The sequence below is a fragment of the Aythya ferina genome (assembly GCF_964211825.1).
Source record: "Aythya ferina genome assembly, chromosome: 30".
Lineage (NCBI taxonomy): Eukaryota > Metazoa > Chordata > Aves > Anseriformes > Anatidae > Aythya > Aythya ferina.
Genome location: NC_140327.1, coordinates 1,743,007 through 1,762,907, shown reverse-complemented (window position 1 = coordinate 1,762,907; position 19,901 = coordinate 1,743,007). Strand labels below are relative to the sequence as shown.

The 19,901-nt window shown below is 51.7% G+C and overlaps 3 protein-coding genes across 8 annotated transcripts in view; all 3 read right to left on the bottom strand.

The window, feature by feature from the left end:
- The window catches only part of LOC311425369 (E3 ubiquitin-protein ligase TRIM15-like), a 12,581-nt gene extending 9,749 nt beyond the window's left edge, over positions 1–2,832 (bottom strand). The window contains exons 1-2 of the mRNA XM_084501241.1: positions 2,824–2,832; positions 2,687–2,707 (exon numbers count right to left, since the gene is read on the bottom strand). The gene's annotated coding sequence lies outside the window, so the exon portion shown is untranslated. The remainder of the gene's footprint in view (positions 1–2,686; positions 2,708–2,823) is intronic.
- Positions 1–6,816, bottom strand: part of LOC311425297 (butyrophilin subfamily 3 member A2-like) — a 38,105-nt gene extending 31,289 nt beyond the window's left edge. For 2 of the 3 annotated variants that reach the window (XM_084501041.1, XM_084501042.1), the window contains exons 1-2: positions 6,423–6,816; positions 5,670–6,017 (exon numbers count right to left, since the gene is read on the bottom strand). In XM_084501041.1, coding sequence (XP_084357167.1) covers positions 5,670–6,017; positions 6,423–6,552 — 478 coding nt within the window. In that variant the 5' untranslated portion in view covers positions 6,553–6,816. The remainder of the gene's footprint in view (positions 1–5,669; positions 6,018–6,422) is intronic. The other variant, XM_084501046.1, reaches the window with a different exon arrangement.
- LOC311425354 (butyrophilin subfamily 2 member A2-like) lies at positions 1,338–19,901 on the bottom strand. Of its 4 annotated transcripts, XM_084501207.1 has the most exons (17): positions 19,822–19,901; positions 19,706–19,726; positions 17,438–17,458; positions 15,653–15,673; positions 15,521–15,541; positions 15,388–15,408; positions 14,876–14,896; positions 14,744–14,764; positions 14,617–14,637; positions 14,388–14,524; positions 14,123–14,280; positions 13,482–13,633; positions 13,355–13,375; positions 13,242–13,262; positions 13,117–13,137; positions 12,989–13,009; positions 12,852–12,872 (listed from the first exon to the last, which is right to left on the bottom strand). In XM_084501207.1, exons 1-10 carry the CDS (start codon positions 19,862–19,864, stop codon positions 14,400–14,402), a joined length of 336 nt encoding a protein of 111 aa, XP_084357333.1. In that variant the 5' UTR covers positions 19,865–19,901; the 3' UTR covers positions 12,852–12,872; positions 12,989–13,009; positions 13,117–13,137; positions 13,242–13,262; positions 13,355–13,375; positions 13,482–13,633; positions 14,123–14,280; positions 14,388–14,399. The 4 variants fall into 4 exon arrangements, with proteins under 4 accessions (XP_084357332.1, XP_084357330.1, XP_084357331.1 ...); XM_084501204.1 differs by lacking the exons at positions 12,852–12,872; positions 12,989–13,009; positions 13,117–13,137; ... (12 more) ...; positions 19,706–19,726; positions 19,822–19,901 and adding exons at positions 10,504–11,370; positions 11,547–11,579; positions 11,738–11,758; ... (3 more) ...; positions 16,151–16,171; positions 16,794–17,430; XM_084501205.1 differs by lacking the exons at positions 12,852–12,872; positions 12,989–13,009; positions 13,117–13,137; ... (11 more) ...; positions 19,706–19,726; positions 19,822–19,901 and adding exons at positions 10,504–11,370; positions 11,547–11,579; positions 11,738–11,758; ... (1 more) ...; positions 11,989–12,009; positions 12,104–12,124 and having other exon boundaries at positions 14,617–14,680.

Here is a 19,901-nt window from a genome sequence, read left to right as displayed (position 1 = left end):
ATGGTTTGCTGCAAGACACCTTCCCAGGCAGCAAAGCCTCAGGACAGAAAACACCCAGCAAATGCCACTGCCAGACTCCATCTTCGTGGGCAAAACTTTATTTCACAGAATCATAGAATCGTAGAATATCCCGAGTTGGAAGGGACCCATAAGGATCATCAAGTCCAACTCCTGGCACCGCACAGGTCTGCCCAAAAGTTTAGACCCTGTTACTAAGCGCACAGTCCAATCGCTTTTTAAATTCAGACAGGCTTGGTGCAGTCTGCTTGTGAAGAACCTCTTCCTGATGTCCAGCCTAAACTTCCCCTGCCTCAGCTTAATGCCATTCCCATGGGTCCTATCACTGGTGTTTACAGAGAATAGGTCACCTGCCTCTCCACTCCCCCTCGCGAGGGAATTGTAGACTGCAATGAAGTCTCCCCTCAGCCTCCTCTTCTTCAGACTGAACATGCCCAGTGCCCTCAGCTGCTCCTCATACATCTACCATTCTAGGCCCTTCACAATCACTGTGGCCCTTCTCTGGACACTCTCCAATAGTTTCACATCTTTCTTGTACTGTGGTGCCCAGAACTGCACACAGTACTCAAGGTAAGGCCGCACCAGCACAGAGCTGAGCTGGACAATCACCTCCCTCAACCGACGAGCAATGCCGTGCTTGATGCAACCCAGGATACGGTTGCCATAGTTCTGTTGCTGCTAGGCCTTGATGTGCTCCAGAGGAGGGAACAAAGAGCCCCCACAGGCTGCTCATGCTCAGCACCAGGCACAGAGCAAAGATCAACCCCAAACTAGGAGGCAAAGGTGGCCTGCAATGGCCAACAGCACACAGTGACCACATCCCTTGCCCTGGGGTCTGCAAGCAGTGCAAGCAGAGGGGAGAGGAGCGTGGAGAGCTGCTGCAGCCCCTGTGCTGCCCACTGGGGCTCAGAGGCAGGGTGAGACCAGTGGGTGCCAGCAGGGCTTGTGCCAGAGCACAGGAGCCCTGTGCAGGGCAAAGCCCAAAGCACCACAGCTCCCCAAGATCCACTTTCTTCAAGATTCCCACAGACCCAGTCCTTTCCTGTGCTTTTCCCCATACTTCATGGGATGGATTCCACAGCATCCTGCCTCCCCCAAGCCCTCCTGCAGCATCCAACTCAGAAAGCATCCCAGCCCTGCAGCATCCTGGTCCCAGAGCATCCAACCATGAGAACAGCTTCGCTGCCCCACACAGTAGCCATGCTCTGGCTCAAATCCAGCTTCCACTGGACTTTTCTGCCCTGCCACTTCAAGTTTCCTGTTCTTTTGGGGGTATGCAGATTCCTTCAATAATGATTTAAAAAATTCACACACTGGGATTTTCCATGTTCAGAAGTTGATTTATTCGTTTACAAGTAGTATTACTAATTCTTTTACATCTAAATCCCTGCTATATACTTCATGCTTTCACACCCAAAGCCAAATTCATCACTGGAGTTAGAAACAGGGTTCGCAAAAACGAAGTAAAAGGGCTGCCTGAAGTCAGTACCCCCACCATCTGCCACAGGTCTCAGTGTGCAGGGAGAAACACAGGGCAGCCCCTGGCCCCACTGCCCCTCATTCCTGCACTGCTCCTGCAGGATGAAGGAGAGGTGATGCAGGAGTGGCTGGAGAAGGGCAGGAGCCCCCCAAGGGAGGGAAAGGGTCTACGGGGTGTTGTCCCTCAGCCACAGCTGGGCATTCGTCCCCAGCCAGAACCAGGGGCGCATGCTCTCCCCTTTCAGTAAGACTTCTGAGAAAGTGAAGATCTTGATCCAACTGTCAGGGTTTATAAAAGACACCTGCCCCTGGGCACAGTCCAGACAGACCCAGAGCCTTGTGGGGACAGGGAACAGGGACAAGGGGGTGGGAGGAGATGTGAGAGATGTGAGCTGCCCCTCATTGTACTGCACAGCCCAGATCCCTTCTTCAGGGCTCATGTTGATCTCCCCCTTCCTCTTCACCGATGCCCTGGCCACCCCCACAGCCAAACTTGAATACTTTCCCTTCTCCCCCTCTAATGCCACCTCCCAGAAGTGCCTCCCCTCTCTGAACTCCTCACAGCCCAGAATGCAGCATCTAGTGTCAAATCTCTCCGGGGCGTTGGGCACCTGCTGCCATTTACTTTCCCATCTCACACTGCAGTTGTCCTGAGACAGGACAAGCATGGGATGAGCCGTGCGTGGATCCAGGGTCACCTTCACTGCAGGGACAGAAGGAGCCAGGCCATCAGAGGCAGAGCTCAGCCCTGGGCACGCTTTCCCCAGCTCAGGGCCAGGAGCTGCCCCACGGGGCAGGAGATGGGGCACCTCTTGGCTCCTGAACATGCCCCAGCAAGGGCAGGAGAAGCACCGCAGAGGGCAACCCAGTGCACACCTACCTCTATTATGAGACAGCTGAAAATTTTCGCATGCTGGAAGGAGAGGGGAGAGCTGATCACAGCCCATGGCCGGTGCCCAGTGGGTGTGGGCAGGGTGAGCGGCCAGCCCTGGGCTGCTCTGTCCCAGCTGCCCAACCTCCCCTGCACATTGCTTTGACATTGCCCTTGGGCTCAAGCTCAGGAACACTCACCCTTTGCAGTAGCTTCTTCCTCTGGAAAAGAAAGCAAAAACAATATCTGATGAGAGGGGAGAGCTTCTCACCCTATGCCTGAAACCCACACTTCTTTGTTATGGTGCAGGATACTCACTGAGCTTTGCATCTTTTTTCTCTGCCAAACAAAAGCAAAAAGAAAGCGTGATGGAAAGGGACATCTTGCCTTCTCAAAATGCCCACTGTTAGAACCCAAATGCTTTCATTTGGTGGGGGGAAGGGATGGGCACTCACCCAGCTCTGTGGCTAGATCCTCTGCAAAAGAAAAGCAAAAACACTTGGTGAGAGAGTACAGATTCTCATTACATGACAAGAACTCATTTTCTTTGGGTTTGGGGCAAGACACTCACGCAGTCTTGCAGATTGGCGCTCTAGAAATGAGAAGAAAATCATGGTGAGAGGGAGCAGCTTCCCATCCCATTGCTATGACCCCAAATACTTTCAGATGATGATGGAGACTTACCCAGCCTTACATTCTTTTCCTCTGCAAAAGAAAGAGAAAAGCAATGCATGATCAGAGGGGAAAGCTTCTCCTGCCATAGATCCCACTGGAAGACATGAAGTTCTTTCCGTTGGGGAGGGACACTCACCCAGCTCTGCTTTCAGTTCCGCTGCAAAAGGAAAGCAAAGGCAATGCATGATCAGAGGGGACAACTTCTCATCTCATGGCTGCTTCCATGGGAAGACCCCAAGTTCCTTCATTTTGGGGAGGGACACTCACCCAGCCTTTTATCTTTTTGTTCTGGAAAAGAAAGGCAAAAGCAATGCATGATCAGAGGGGACAGCTTCTTGTCATATGCCTGCTCCCATGGCTACGCTCCAAAATTTATTCTTCTTGGAAGTGGCCAAATATAACTTTGCTCCCAAAGGAGGGAGCAGACTAATAGTGAGTGAAGTTCATCTGTGAGCATGGCTTGTGCAAGCAGAACAACCAGCACAGAAACTTGTGCAACTTTCAGTACGATGCCACCAAAAGACAAGTGGAAGTGAATGGGGAGCAGGTGGAGGACGTCCCTGTCCTGGAAGCATCAGTGCCGAGCGGGGCAAACCCGCAGCTCGCTACCTGTCCCCAATTTGATCCCCGTTCCTTTCAGCCATCCTGGCCATGTACCATCCCCAGGGCAGCCCCGCACTCCCCACTCCCCCATCAGGGTGAGGGTCCAGCCCTGGGCTGCTCTGTCCCAGTTGCCCACCCTCCCTTGAACATCGCCTACGTGTTGCCGAGGACACTCACCCAGCTCTGCTGCTTGTTCCTCTGAAGAAAACAAAAAAAGACAGGGAGAGAAAAGAAATGCCTGATGAGAGGGGAGAGCTTCTCATTCTATTGCTGGACCCCATACTGTTTGTTGTGGTGCAGGATACTCACTGAGTTCTGTATCCTTCCTCACTGTCACACAAAAGCAGAAAGAATGCATGATAGAAAGGGACAACTTCCCATCCCACACTGCCCACCAATAGGGCCCAAATTCCTTCATTTTGTGGAGGGACACTCACCCAGCTCTGCAGTTAGATCCTCTGCATAAGAAAAGCAAAAATACTTGGTGAGAGAGTACAGATTCTCATTACATGATGAGAACCCATTTTCTTTGGGTACGGGGACAGAGACTCACGCAGTCTTGCAGATAGCTGCACTGTAAATGAGAAGAAAAATGGCATGCTGAGAGGGAACAGCTTCTCATCACGTTGCGACACCTCAAATCCCTTCAGATTTTTATGGAGACTTACCAGCCTTTGCACGGTATTCATCTGGAAAAGAAAGAGAAAATTCCTGGAGTGCTCAGTCCCAGCTGCCCACCCTCCCTTAAATAGCACCTTGGCCTTGCCCTGGGACCCAAGCACATGGACACTCACCCAACTCTGCTTCTCGTTCCGCTGGAAAAGGAAAGCAAAAGCAAAGCAGGATAAGAAGGGAGAACTTCTCATCTGATTGATGCTTATGGGAAAACATAGGGTTTATGAATGCAGACTTACCTAACTTTCCAGCTTTTTAAATGGAAAAGGAAAGAAAAGTCAATGTGTGACCAGAAGGCAGTGCTTCACATTCCATGGCTACTCCCATAGCTACACCCTTAATTATTTTTCTGAGGTGAGTGTGCACAGAGCACCTTCCTCCGAGTTTGGGACGGACCGGACTAACAGGGAGCAAGTCCGAGCTTTGAGCAAGGCTTGTGCTCCTGGAGCATTAAGGATAGACACTTGTGCAGCTCTCTGCACTGTGCCACCAAAACACAAGGGGAAGTGAATGGGGATGGGTGGAGGACGTCCCTGTCCCAGAAGTGTCAGTGCAGAGCGGGGCAGCCCCGCAGCTCGCTCCCTGTCCCCACCTTGATCCCTGTTCATTTCAGCCATCCCGGCCCTGTCCCGTGCTCAGGGCAGCCCCAGCCCCAGCACTCCCCACTCCCACCCCAGGCTCCAGCTGCTCCTCCAGCACCCCCGAGCCACCAGCACACAAGCCCCCAGAGCCCACCCAGACCAGGCCCTCCCACAGGGACACCACTTCCCCAGGGGCTGGGGACAGGGACTGCAAGGACTCACCCAGCTTTCGGCTCTGTGCCGCTGAAAAGCAAAGGCGGAGGAAGAGGTGGTGAGCAGAGCAGCTTGGTTGCTGGGTGGGAACATGTGCAGGGGGGCTGCGCCTTGCCACCAGCCCCACGCTGCAGCCATGTTCCCTGGCCTCCCACCCAAAACGATCCTAAGGCCTTTGGGATCCCCAGGAGAACATTCCCTTCCTCCTCCTACGCACCTCCCTGGGCCAGGGCTCAGCCCCGCTCCAGACCCAAGGGGGTCCCTGCAGAACACCTCCCTCCGCTCCATCCCTGCGTTGCCCACTTACTTTTCTTTACAAAGAAATAAACACCGAGGCCAATGGACACAGCCAAAAGCACCAGGACCAGAGCCAAAGCCACCATCCAGGGCTGGACGTTGTGGAAGAAGGGAGCTGAGAGAAGGCACAAGGAATAGGGCTGTATTTAAATGCCTGGGATTAGAAAAGCAAGACCCTGACTTCTCACAGCTCAGGACAAGTGCAGGGGCCAGGAACACCTGCACAATCTCCTTAAAGCATCAATCTAGCCACTAACCTGACACCACCAGCTTCACCGTTGCTTCATAATAAGCATCACCGTCTTTCACAATACAGACATACTGGCCATCATCAGAGGGTCTCAGCCCCGTGATTCGCAAGTCCAGGCTTCCAGCAGAGAGACCAGCTCTGGACAACTCTGTCCTCCCGGCATATGCCCCCATCTGCTCCCCATACAGGTCCTCTCCATTGCGGTAGTGGTGCACTGTCTCAGAGAACTTGTCCCGGATCCATCTGACTTCCAAGCTGCGAGCATCGCGTTGAGGGGACAAGTGGCAGGGCAGCACGACATCCTGCCCCACGGTGGCAGTGAGAGGCTGGTCTGGTCCCACCACTCCGAGCTGGGCTGGGTCATGAAGAAGGGTAAAGAGAGGAGGTAAGATTTTGCCATCATAAATTTAGGGTCAGTGAGTGACAAAGGGCGAGCTGTGCGTGAGTTGGTGTGTGCTGTGTCCGCCTTGTCCTGTTGCATACTGGGGCAACAGGAGAGGGAGAGGGAGGACGTGCAGGAGAAGGAGAGGTGCTGGGAGTGGGAGTCCTCTCTGCAGCATTCAGGCAGGTTAAGAAGAGCCAGAAAGGGCAGCAAAGGCAGCGCCCATATTGCATGGAAGAACCAAAGGGAAAGCGAAACCCAGAGGAGCCCGAGCTGTGGGCTCAGGTCCCCCCTGTCCCACGGCTGATCCCCTACCCCACAGCAGCACGTCCGCCAGTCCCAGGGGGGAGAGCCCCCAGCAGCCCCACAGGATCCTACCTGAGCCCAGCCAGAGGAGGAGCAGAGTGACGAGGAAAGTCAGGAGGCCCCTGGCATGGAAGGTGAGGCTGGGGTGGCCGCAGACCCAGGAGAGCCCCATCTGTGCTGCAGCAGGAGCAGGAGCTGGCATCAGAAGCTGGAGCAGAAGAGAGAGGGGACCGAGGGGCTGCAGGCACCACAGGCGGATGGGGAAGGAGTCACCCTGGGCTCAGACACAAATAGCCACAGCCAGCAGTGCCTTGGGCAGGGCGCAGAGCCTGCGCTTATCATGGGCTGGGGGACACAGCAGGCAGCCCCCAGGGGTTCTTCTCCAAGGGAGTCCCACCGACAGAGAGGTCCCTCACTGCACCCAGTCGAGATGTGGAAAGTACAAGGCTACGCCCAACTTCCCTAACCTTTGCCCAGTTCCTGCCTGCAATAACCCTCTGGGAGCACCTTTGTCCCTGGGGCAATGGGAGCAAGTGTCCTGGGAGCTCTAGAGGCCTGGCACCACCATCGCATGGCATCTGGGTGCCCTGCCCAATGCCATCAGCAAGCACAAGGGGCTTGTCCCCAGCAGGAGCCTCTCCAGACCAAGTATCAGCATATAATATCATTTATCATTCTCCTGCTCAGATTCCCACATGCTATGCTGCGTGGTGAGCTCCTCTCCCAACTGAGCCACCTGTTTGAAGAGCTCACCCAGCTGAGGGCACACTTGCACCCACGACATCCACCTCTGCCTTCAGGCCCTAAGGGGACCTCCAGAGACTGGTGCTCCCTGGAAGTGAGAGTTTGGGCTGCTCTTCCCATCCTCAGGAGGTCTGTTTGTGGGGAGGCATCTACCCAGGGAGGTTGCGGACCCCCCATTTGGGTTTCAGCTGCAGACTGGCAGATGTGGCGAGTGGACACCATTTCTTCAGCAGAAGATCCTTCCCAGAACAGAGATATGACCAACCCTGCTCGACCTTGCTCGTCCTGCCTGCAAGCACTGCCATGCAAACTGCCGTGCCATGCCCTGACCGACACGCCATGCTCCATTCACCGCGCTCCTGGACTCTCACTCTCCCCAGGGTTCTGCCTTTATATGACAGAAAGGAGGCTTCTGGATCCTCCTATGCCTCATCAGCTGGCCTCACAAGGGCCGCTGAGTCCTAGCAGCTCCCTTGGATTCCTCGAATAGCCTCGATGAAGGAAAACCCCTGCATGCCTCGATCCCCCACTCTGCTGCAGGACGCATTGCCCTGGAGCCGATTGCCTCGGCTTCCTTTGTAGTGATTTAAAATATTCCCACACTTGGAATTTCCATGTTCAGAAGTTGACTTATTTAATTACACGGAGTATTGCTAATTCTTTTACATCAAAATTCATGCTAAATAATTCATGCTTTCACGCACAAAGCCGAATTCATAAATGGAGTTAAAATGGAGAACTGGAGCCCAGAAATGGGGTTTTAAAAAATGAAGCAAAGGCGTGCCTGAAGTCTGAATTTCCCCCTCCAGCTGTCGCAGGTCTCAGCATGCAGGGAGGAGTGTGGGGCAGCCTCTGGACCCACTGCCCCTCATTCTTGCCCTGCTCCTGCAGGACCAAGGAGACGTGAGCCAAGAGTGCAGAAATTTCTTCTCAGAAAGAATGGTTAGGCATTGGAAGGGGTTGTCCTGGGAGTTGGTGGAGTCACTGTCCCTGGGGGCGTTTAAGGAAAAGTTGGACGTGGTGCTTAGGGACATGGTTTAGTGGGTAATAGTGGTGGCAGAGAGGTGGTTGGCCCAGATGTGAGAAACAAAGATGTGATTTTGCAGCAGAAGGTGTTTTTGCAGTGGAAAATGACTCTATCCTTGCATACTTGGAAGGGATTTTGCAGGCATGGCAGTGGCGTAGCAGTGATGACCTTAGAGGTCTTTTTCAACTGTACTGGGTCTGTCTGGGATGTTAACTTTCCCTGCAGCAGCCCATACAGTGCTGTGCTCTGCACTTGGAGCTAGAACAGCAGTGGTATCACACCAGTGTTGTGTCTGCTGCTGAGCAGTGCTGGCACAGCATCGGGACTCTCTCTAACCCTCCTAGGGGGTGGGCAAAAAAGTGAGAGGAAACATCACCAGAGCATGCTGACCTAAACCAACGAAAGGGATATTCCATACCATGGTCAATCATCGCTCATTTGTGGGAAGTAGAGAGTAATTTCTTTCCTCTACACTTCCACATAGCCTTTATTGGATTTGTTTGTTTGTTTGTTTTTCCCTTTCCCCCTCCCTTTTCCCCTTTCCTTTTTTCCTGTTTTCTTTTTCCCCTTTTTCCTTTTTTCTTTTTTTTTTTTTTCCCCCTTTAATTAAATTGCTTAGTTAACAATAACATTTCCTTAATATTTTTTTTCCCTTTAATTAAGTTATCCTTACCTCAACCCGTGAGCTGTTCTTTACTTTACTTCTTCCCCTCCTCATGTAGGGAGGGGGAGTGAGACAGCAGTTGTGGTGTTTAGCTGCCGAGCACAGTAAAACCACCACACCAACTTCAATGATTCTTTGATCTAGGGCTGAAGTCTGAGGCCACCTGCTGCCTCTGCTTGGAAGACTTCCAGGAGCTGGTGATGCTTCCTGTGGGCACAGCCTCTGCAGAGCCTGTGTGATGGAGGCTGGAAGCTCTTTGGGTGCCCCCAGGGCAGGGCAATGACCCAGGTGGAACAAGGGGGTCCCAGGCACCAGCTGGGGAAGTGGGGCAGCTGGAGCTTCAGTTCCTCCTGGCTCTGACTCCCAGGACCAACACCAAGGAGATGGTCTGCTGCAAGACGCCTTCCCAGGCAGCAAAGCCTCAGGACAGAAAGCACCCAGCAAATGCCACTGCCAGACTCCATCTTCGTGTGCAAAACTTTATTTTATAGAATCATAGAATCGTAGAATATCCCGAGTTGGAAGGGACCCGTAAGGATCATCAAGTCCAACTCCTGGCACTGCACAGGTCTGCCCAAAAGTTTAGACCCTGTGACTAAGTGCACAGTCCAATCGCTTCTTAAATTCAGACAGGCTTGGTGCAGTGAGTACTTCCCTGGGGAGCCTGTTCCAGTGTGCAACCACCCTCTTGGTGAAGAACCCCCTCCTGATGTCCAGACTAAACTTCCCCTGCCTCAGCTTAATGCCATTCCCGCAGGTCCTATCACTGTTGTCCACAGAGAATAGGTCACCTGCCTTTCCACTCCCCCTTGCAAGGAAGTTGTAGACCATGATGAGGTCCCCCCTCAGCCTCCTCTTCTTCAGGCTGAACAGGCCCAGTGCCCTCAGCCATCTTCGTCGCCCTCCTCTGGACACTCTCCAACAGTTTAAAGTCCTCTTCGTACTGTGGTGCCCAGAACTGCACATAGTACTCGAGATGAGGCCGCACCAGCGCAGAGCAGAGCGGGACAATCACTTCCCTCAACCGACAAGCAATGCCGTGCTCGATTCACCCCAGGGTACACTTGCCACAGTTCTGTTGCTGCTCTGCCTTGTTGTGCTCCAGAGGGGGGAACAAGGAGTCCCCACAGGCTGCTCATGCTCAGCACCAGGCACAGAGCAACCCCAGCCTAGGAGGCAAAGGTGGCCTGCACTGGCCGGCAGCACACGGTGACCACATCCCTTGCCCTGGGGTCTGCAAGCAGTGCAAGCAGAGGGGAGAGGAGTGTGGAGAGCTGCTGCAGCCCCTGTGCTGCCTGCAGGGGCTCAGAGGCAGGGTGAGACCCATGGGTGCCAGCAGGGCTTGTGCCCCAGCACATGAGACATGTGCAGGGCAGAGCCCAAAGCACCACAGCTCCCCGAGCTCCACTTTCTTCAAGATTCCCACAGACCCAGTCCTTTCCTGTGCTTTTCCCTGTCCTTCATGGGATGGATTCCACAGCATCCTGCCTCCCCCAAGCGCTCCCACAGAATCCAACTCAGAAAGCATCCCAGCCCTGCAGCATCCTGGTCCCAGAGCATCCAACCATGAGAACAGCTTCGCTGCCCCCCACTGTAGCCACGCTCCGGCTCAAATCCAGCTTCCACTGGACTTTTCTGCCCTGCCACTTCAAGTTTCCTGTTCTTTTGGGGGTATGTGGCTTCCTTCAATAATGATTTAAAATATTCACACGCTGGGATTTTCCATGTTCAGAAGTTGATTTATTTATTTACAAGTAGTATTACTAATTCTTTTACATCTAAATTCCTGCTATATACTTCATGCTTTCACACCCAAAGCCAAATTCATCACTGGAGTTAGAAACAGCGTTCCCAAAAATGAAGTAAAAGGGCTGCCTGAAGTCAGTACCCCCACCATCTGCCACAGGCCTCAGCGTGCAGGGAGAAACACAGGGCAGCCCCTGGCCCCACTGCCCCTCATTCCTGCACTGCTCCTGCAGGATGAAGGAGAGGTGATGCAGGAGTGGCTGGAGAAGGGCAGGAGCTCCGCAGGGCTGGGGACAGGGTCTACAGGGTGCTGTCCCTCAGGCACAGCTGAATTCCATCTGTCCCCAGCCAGAACCAGGGGCGCATGCTCTCCCCTTTCAGGAAGACATTTGTGAAAGTGAAGATCTCGACCCTATTGTCATGATTTATAAAAGACACCTGACCCTGGGCACAGTCAAGACAGACCCAGATCCTCGTGGGGACAGGGGACAGGGACAAGGGGGTGGGAGGAGATTTGAGAGACTTGAGGTTTTCATAACAGTATTCCACAGCCCAGATCCCTTCTTCAGGGCTCATGTTGATCCATTTCTTCCTCTCCACAGATGCCCTGGCCACCCCCATAGCCCACCCTGAATGCTTTAGCCCCTCTCCCTCCACCTCCACCAACCAGCAGTGCCTCCCCTCTCTGAACTCCTCACGGCCCAGAACGCAGCAACTAGTGTCAAATCTCTCCGGTGTGTCAGGCACCTGCTGCCGTTCGGTTTCCCGTCTCACACTGCTGTTGTCCTGAGACACAACAAGCATGGGATGAGCCGTGTCTGGATCCAGGGTCACCTTCCCTGCAGGGACAGAAGGAGCCAGGCCATCAGGGGCAGAGCTCAGCCCTGGGCAGGCTTTCCCCAGCTCGGGGCCAGGAGCTGCCCCACAGGGAGGAGATGGGGCACCTCTTGGCTCCTGAACATGCCCCAGCAACGGAAGGAGAAGCACTGCAGAGGGCAAACCAATGCACACCTACCTGTATAGTGAGGCAGCAGAAACTTTCTCCATGCTGGAAGGAGAGGGGAGAGCTGGTCACAGCCCATGGCTGGTGCCCAGTGGGTGTGGGCAGGGTGAGGGGCCAGCCCTGGGCTGCTCTGTCCCAGCTGCCCACCCTCCCCTGCACATCACCTTGACATTGCCCTTGGGCTCAAGCTCAAGAGTACTCACCCTGCCCTGCAGATTGTTCCCCTGGAAAAAGAATGCAAAAGCAATGTCTGATGAGAGGGGAGAGCTTCTCGCCCCATGCCTGAACCCCAAACTGCTTTGTTATGCTGCAGGATACTCACTGAGCTTTGCATCTTTTTTCTCTGCCAAACAAAAGCAAAAAGAAAGCATGATGGAAAGGGACATCTTGCCTTCTCAAAATGCCCACTGGTAGAACTTAAATTCCTTCATTTGGGGGAGGGATGGGCACTCACCCAGCTCTGTGGCTAGTTCATCTGCAAAAGAAAAGCAAAAACACTTGGTGAGAGAGTACAGATTCTTATTACGTGACAAGAACTCATTTTCTTTGGTTTGGGGCCAGACACTCACGCAGTCTTGCAGATTGGTGCGCTAGAAATGAGAAGAAAATCATGGTGAGAGGGAACAGCTTCCCATCCCATTGTGATGACCCCAAATACTTTCAGATGATGATGGAGACTTACCCAGCCTCAGATTCTTTTCCTCTGCAAAAGAAAGAGAAAAGCAATGCATGATCAGAGGGGAAAGCTTCTCCTGCCATAGCTCCCATTGGAAGACATGAATTTCTTTCCATTGGGGAGGGACACTAACCCCGCTCTGCTTTCAGTTCCACTGCAAAAGGAAAGCAAAGGCAATGCATGATCAGAGGGGACAGCTTCTCGTCATATGCCTGCTCCCATGGATACACCCCCAAATTTATTCTTCTTGGAAGTGGCCAAATATAACTTTGCTCCCAAAGGAGGGACCAGACTAATAGTGAGTGAAGTTCATCTGGGAGCATGGCTTGTGCGAGCAGAACAACCAGCACAGAAACTTGTGTAGCTTCTAGTATGATGTCACCAAAGAACAAATGAGAGTGAATGGGGAAGTCTGTCCCAGAAGCGTCAGTGCAGAGCGGGGCAGCCCCGCAGCTCTCTCCCAGTCCCCACCTTGATCCCCGTTCCTTTCAGCCATCCCGGCTGTGTCCAGTGCCCACGGCAGCCCCAGCCCCAGCCAACCCCACTCCTCCGTCAGGCTGAGGGGCCAGCCCTGGGCTGCTCTGTCCCAATTGCCCACCCCCCGATGCACATCACATTCACGTTGCCCTGAGGACACTCACCCAGCTCTGCTGCTTGTTCCTCTGAAGAAAACAAAAAAAGGTGGGGGGAGGGAGAAAAGAAGTGCCCGATGAGAGGGGAGATCTTCTCATTCCATCACTGGACCCCATAGTGTTTTGTTGTGGTGGACGATACTCACTGAGTTCTTTATTCTTTCTCACTGTCAAACAAAAGCAAAAAGAATACATGATGGAAAGGGACAAGTTCCCATCCCACACTGTCCACCAATAGGGCCCAAATGCCTTCATTTTGGGGAGGGACACTCACCCAGCTCTACAGTTAGATCCTCTGCAAAAGAAAAGCAAAAATAATTGGTAAGAGAGTACAGAGAGTACAGATTCTCATTACATGACAAGAACTCATTTTCTTTGGGTTTAGGGCCAGAAACTCACTCAGTCTTGCAGATTGGTGCGCTAAAAATGAGAAGAAAATCATGGTGAGAGGGAACAGCTTCCCATCCCATTGCGATGACTCCAAATACATTCAGATGCAGATGGAGACTTACCCAGCCTTGCATTCTTTTTCTCTGCAAAAGAAAGAGAAAAGTAATGCATGATCAGAGGGGAAAGCTTCTCCTCCCATAGCTCCCATTGGAAGACATGAAGTTCTTTCTGTTGGGGAGGGACACTAACCCCGCTCTGCAGCCAGTTCCACTGCAAAAGGAAAGCAAAGGCAATGCATGATCAGAGGGGAAATCTTCTCATCCCATGGCTGCTTCCACAGGAAGACCACAAATTCCTTCATTTTGGGGAGGGAAACTCACCCAGCCTTTTATTTTTTTGTACTGGGAAAGAAAGGTAAAAGCAATGCATGATCAGAGGGGACAGCTTCTCGTCATATGCCTGCTCCCATGGATACACCCCCAAATTTATTCTTCTTGGAAGTGGCCAAAAATAACTTTGCTCCCAAAGGAGGGACCAGACTAATAGTGAGTGAAGTTCATCTGGGAGCATGGCTTGTGCAAGCAGAACAACCAGCACACAATCTTGTGTAGCTTCCAGTATGATGTCACCAAACATCAAATGAGAGTCAATGGGGAAGAGTTTGTCCCAGAAGCGTCAGTGCAGAGCGGACCAGCCCCACAGCTCTCTCCCCGTCCCCACCTTGATCCCCGTTCCTTTCAGCCATCCCGGCTGTGTCCTGTGCCCATGGCAGCCCCAGCCCCAGCCAACCCCACTCCTCCGTCAGGCTGAGGGGCCAGCCCTGGGCTGCTTTGTCCCAATTGCCCACCCCCCGATGCACATCACATTCACGTTGCCCTGAGGACACTCACCCAGCTCTGCTGCTTGTTCCTCTGAAGAAAACAAAAAAAGGTGGGGGGAGGGAGAAAAGAAGTGCCCGATGAGAGGGGAGATCTTCTCATTCCATCACTGGACCCCATAGTGTTTTGTTGTGGTGGAGGGTACTCACTGCGTTCTTTATTCTTTCTCACTGTCAAACAAAAGCAAAAAGAATGCATGATAGAAAGGGACAACTTCCCATCCCACACTGTCCACCAATAGGGCCCAAATGCCTTCATTTGGGGGAAGGACACTCACCCAGCTCTGCAGTTAGATCCTCTGCAAAAGAAAAGCAAAAACACTTGGTGAGAGAGTACAGATTCTCATTACATGACAAGAACTCTTTTTCTTTGGGTTTGGGGCCAGACACTCACTCAGTCTTGCAGATTGTTGTGCTAAAAATGAGAAGAAAATCATGGTGAGAGGGAACAGATTCCCATCCTATTGCGATGACTCCAAATACATTCAAATGCAGATGGAGACTTACCCAGGCTTGCATTTTTTTCCTCTGCAAAAGAAAGAGAAAAGTAATGCATGATCAGAGGGGAAAGCTTCTCCTCCCATAGCTCCCATTGGAAGACATGAAGTTCTTTCTGTTGGGGAGGGACACTCACCCAGCTCTGCAGCCAGTTCCACTGGAAAAGGCAATGCAAAGACAATGCATGATCAGAGGTGTAAACTTCTCATCCCATGGCTGCTTCCACAGGAAGACCACAAATTCCTTCATTTTGGGGAGGGACACTCACCCAGCCTTTTATCTTTTTGTGCTGGAAAAGAAAGGCAAAAGCAATGCATGATCAGAGGGGACAGCTTCTTGTCATATGCCTGCTCCCATGGCTATGCTCCAAAATTTATTCTTCTAGGAAGTGGCCAAATATAACTTTGCTCCCAAAGGAGGGAGCAGACTAATAGTGAGTGAAGTTCATCTGGGAGCATGGCTTGTGCAAGCAGAACAACCAGCACACAATCTTGTGTAGCTTCCAGTATGATGTCACCAAAAGACAAGTGGAAGTGAATGGGGACGTATAGAGGACATCCCGGTCCCGGAAGCATCAGTGCAGAGCAGAGCAGCCCTGCAGCTCGCTCCCCGTTCCCATCTTGATCCCCCTTTTTTTCAGCCATCCTGGCTATGTGCCATGCTCAGGGCAGCCCCACACTCCCCACTCCCCCATCAGGGTGAGGGGCCACCCCAGGGCTGCTCTGACCCAGTTGACTACCCTTCCTTGAACATTGCCTTCATGTTGCCGAGGACACTCACCCAGCTCTGCTGCTTGTTCCTCTGAAGAAAAAAAAAAAAAGATGGGGAGAGAAAAGAAATGCCTGATGAGAGTGGAGAGCTTCTCATTCTATTGCTGTACCCCATACTCTTTGTTGTGGTGCAGGATACTCACCGAGTTCTGTATCCTTGCTGACTGTCAAACAAAAGCAAAAAGAAAGCATGATGGAAATGGACATCTTGCTTTCTCAAAATGCCCACTGTTAGAACCCAAATTCCTTAATTTGGGGGAGGGATGAGCACTCACCCAGCTCTGCTTCTTGTTCCTCTGAAGAAAACAAAAAATGGGGGGTGGGGGGTGGGAGAAAAGAAGTGCCCGATGAGAGGGGAGATCTTCTCATTCCATCACTGGACCCCATAGTGTTTTGTTGTGGTGGACGATACTCACTGCGTTCTTTATTCTTTCTCACTGTCAAACAAAAGCAAAAAGAATGCATGATAGAAAGGGACAGCTTCCCATCCCACACTGTCCACCAATAGGGCCCAAATGCCTTCATTTGGGGGAGGGACACTCACCCAGCTCTGCAGTTAGATCCTCTGCAAAAGAAAAGCAAAAATACTTGGTGAGAGAGTACAGATTCTCATTACATAACAAGAACTCATTTTCTTTGGGTTTGGGGCCAGACACTCACTCAGTCTTGCAGACTGGTGCGCTAAAAATGAGAAGAAAATCATGGTGAGAGGGAACAGACTCCCATCCCATTGCGATGACCCCAAATACTTTCAGATGCAGATGGAGACTTACCCAGCCTTGCATTCTTTTTCTCTGCAAAAGAAAGAGAAAAGCAATGCATGATCAGAGGGGAAAGCTTCTCCTCCCATAGCTCCCATTGGAAGACATGAAGTTCTTTCCATTGGGGAGGGACACTCACCCAGCTCTGCAGACAGTTCCGCTGCAAAAGGAAAGCAAAGACAATGCATGATCAGAAGGGACAACTTCTCATCCCATGGCTACTTCCATGGGAAGACCACAAATTCCTTCATTTTGGGGAGGGACACTCACCCAGACTTTTATCTTTTTGTACTGGAAAAGAAAAGTAAAAGCAATGCATGATCAGAGGGGAAAGCTTCTCCTCCCATAGTTCCCATTGGAAGACATGAAATTCTTTCTGTTGGGGAGGCACACTTACCCCGCTCTGCTTTCAGTTCCGCTGCAAAAGGAAAGCAAAGGCAATGCATGATCAGAGGGGACAACTTCTCATCCCATGGCTACTTCCACGGGAAGAGCACAAATTCCTTCAGTTTGGGGAGGGACACTCACACAGCCTTTTATCTTTTTGTACTGGAAAATAAAAGTAAAAGCAATGCATGATAAGAGGGGAAATCTTCTCATCCCATAGCTCCCATTGGAAGACATGAAATTCTTTCTGTTGGGGAGGCACACTTACCCCGCTCTGCTTTCAGTTCCGCTGCAAAAGGAAAGCAAAGGCAATGCATGATCAGAGGGGGCAGCTTCTCGTCATATGCCTGCTCCCATGGCTACGCTCCAAAATTTATTCTTCTAGGACGTGGCCAAATATAACTTTGCTCCCAAAAGAGGGACCAGACTAATAATGAGTGAAGTTCATCTGTGAGCATGGCTTGTGCAAGCAGAACAACCAGCACACAATCTTGTGTAGCTTCCAGTATGATGTCACCAAAAGACAAGTGGAAGTGAATGGGGACGTATAGAGGACATCCCGGTCCCGGAAGCATCAGTGCAGAGCGGAGCAGCCCTGCAGCTCGCTCCCCGTCCCCATCTTGATCCCCCTTTTTTTCAGCCATCCTGGCTATGTGCCATGCTCAGGGCAGCCCCGCACTCCCCACTCCACCATCAGGGTGAGGGGCCACCCCAGGGCTCCTCTGACTCAGTTGCCTACCCTCCCCTGAACATTGCCTTCGTGTTGCCGAGGACACTCACCGAGCTCTGCTGCTTGTTCCTCTGAAGAAAAAAAAAAAAGACGGGGAGAGAAAAGAAATGCCTGATGAGAGGGGAGAGCTTCTCATTCTATTGCTGGACCCCATACTCTTTGTTGTGGTGCAGGATACTCACCGAGTTCTGTATCCTTGCTCACTGTCAAAAAAAGCAAAAAGGAAACATGATGGAAAGGGATATCTTGCTTTCTCAAAATGCCCACTGTTAGAATCAAAATTCCTTAATTTGGGGGAGGGATGGGCACTCACCCAGCTCTGCTTCTTGTTCCTCTGAAGAAAAGAAAAGCAAAAACACTTAGTAAGAGAGTACAGATTCTCATTACATAACAAGAACTCATTTTCTTTGGGTTTGGGGCCAGACACTCACGCAGCCTTTCAGATTGGTGCTCTAGAAATGAGAAGAAAATCATGGTGAGAGGGAACAGATTCCCATCCCATTGCGATGACTCCAAATACATTCAGATGCAGATGGAGACTTACCCAGCCTTGCATTCTTTTTCTCTGCAAAAGAAAGAGAAAAGTAATGCATGATCAGAGGGGAAAGCTTCTCCTCCCATAGCTCCAATCGGAAGACATGAAGTTCTTTCCGTTGGGGAGGGACACTCACCCAGCTCTGCAGCCAGTTCCGCTGCAAAAGGAAAGCAAAGGCAATGCATGATCAGAGGGGACAGCTTCTCGTCATATGCCTGCTCCCATGGATACGCCCCCAAATTTATTCTTCTTGGAAGTGGCCAAATATAACTTTGCTCCCAAAGGAGGGACCAGACTAATAGTGAGTGAAGTTCATCTGGGAGCATGGCTTGTGCAAGCAGAACAACCAGCACACAATCTTGTGTAGCTTCCAGTATGATGTCACCAAACATCAAATGAGAGTCAATGGGGAAGAGTTTGTCCCAGAAGCGTCAGTGCAGAGCGGACCAGCCCCACAGCTCTCTCCCCGTCCCCACCTTGATCCCCGTTCCTTTCAGCCATCCCGGCTATGTCCCGTGCCCACGGCAGGCCCAGCCCCAGCCAACCCCACTCCTCCGTCAGGCTGAGGGGCCAGCCCTGGGCTGCTTTGTCCCAATTGCCCACCCCCCGATGCACATCACATTCACGTTGCCCTGAGGACACTCACCCAGCTCTGCTGCTTGTTCCTCTGAAGAAAACAAAAAAAGGTGGGGGGAGGGAGAAAAGAAGTGCCCGATGAGAGGGGAGATCTTCTCATTCCATCACTGGACCCCATAGTGTTTTGTTGTGGTGGAGGGTACTCACTGCGTTCTTTATTCTTTCTCACTGTCAAACAAAAGCAAAAAGAATGCATGATAGAAAGGGACAAGTTCCCATCCCACACTGTCCACCAATAGGGCCCAAATGCCTTCATTTGGGGGAAGGACACTCACCCAGCACTGCAGTTAGATCCTCTGCAAAAGAAATGCAAAAACACTTGGTGAGAGAGTACAGATTCTCATTACATGACAAGAACTCATTTTCTTTGTGTTTGGGGCCAGAAACTCACTCAGTCTTGCAGATTGTTGTGCTAAAAATGAGAAGAAAATCATGGTGAAAGGGAACAGCTTCCCATCCTATTGCGATGACCCCAAATACATTCAGATGCAGATGGAGACTTACCCAGCCTTGCATTCTTTTCCTCTGCAAAAGAAAGAGAAAAGCAATGCAAGATCAGAGGGGACAGCTTCTCGTCATATGCCTGCTCCCATGGCTACGCTCCAAAATTTATTCTTCTTGGAAGTGGCCAAAGGTAACTTTGCTCCCAAAGGAGGGACCAGACTAATAGTGAGTGAAGTTCATCTGGGAGCATGGCTTGTGCAAGCAGAACAACCAGCACACAATCTTGTGTAGCTTCCAGTATGATGTCACCAAAAGACAAGTGGAAGTGAATGGGGACGTATAGAGGACATCCCGGTCCCGGAAGCATCAGTGCAGAGCGGAGCAGCCCTGCAGCTCGCTCCCCGTTCCCATCTTGATCCCCCTTTTTTTCAGCCATCCTGGCTATGTGCCATGCTCAGGGCAGCCCCACACTCCCCACTCCCCCATCAGGGTGAGGGGCCAACCCAGGGCTGCTCTGTCCCAGTTTCCCACCCTCCCCTGAACATTGCCTTTGTGTTGCCCTGAGGACACTCACCCAGCTCTGCTTCTTGTTCCTCTGAAGAAAAGAAAAAAAGACGGGGAGAGAAAAGAAATGCCTGATGAGAGGGGAGAGCTTCTCATTCCATCACTGGACCCCATAGTGTTTTGTTGTGGTGGACGATACTCACTGCATTCTTTATTCTTTCTCACTGTCAAACAAAAGCAAAAAGAATGCATGATAGAAAGGGACAACTTCCCATCCCACACTGTCCACCAATAGGGCCCAAATGCCTTCATTTTGGGGAGGGACACTCACCCAGCTCTGCAGTTAGATCCTCTGCAAAAGAAAAGCAAAAATACTTGGTGAGAGAGTACAGATTCTCATTACATGACAAGAACTCATTTTCTTTGGGTTTGGGGCCAGACACTCACTCAGTCTTGCAGACTGGTGCGCTAAAAATGAGAAGAAAATCATGGTGAGAGGGAACAGCTTCCCATCCCATTGCGATGAC

What these genes read in the sequence shown, in the direction of transcription:
- LOC311425354 (XM_084501204.1), bottom strand. Translation starts at nt 16,842, where the DNA reads ATGCATTGCCTTTGCTTTCCTTTTGCAGCGGAACTGAAAGCAGAGCGG. An exon ending in GAAAAAGAATGCAAGGCTGG is followed by an intron (nt 12,125 to 16,150) that starts GTAAGTCTCCAT and finishes TCTCATTTCTAG; the next exon opens with CGCACCAATCTGCAAGACTG. An exon ending in TCTGCTGCCTCACTATACAG is followed by an intron (nt 11,371 to 11,546) that starts GTAGGTGTGCAT and finishes CTGTCCCTGCAG; the next exon opens with GGAAGGTGACCCTGGATCCA.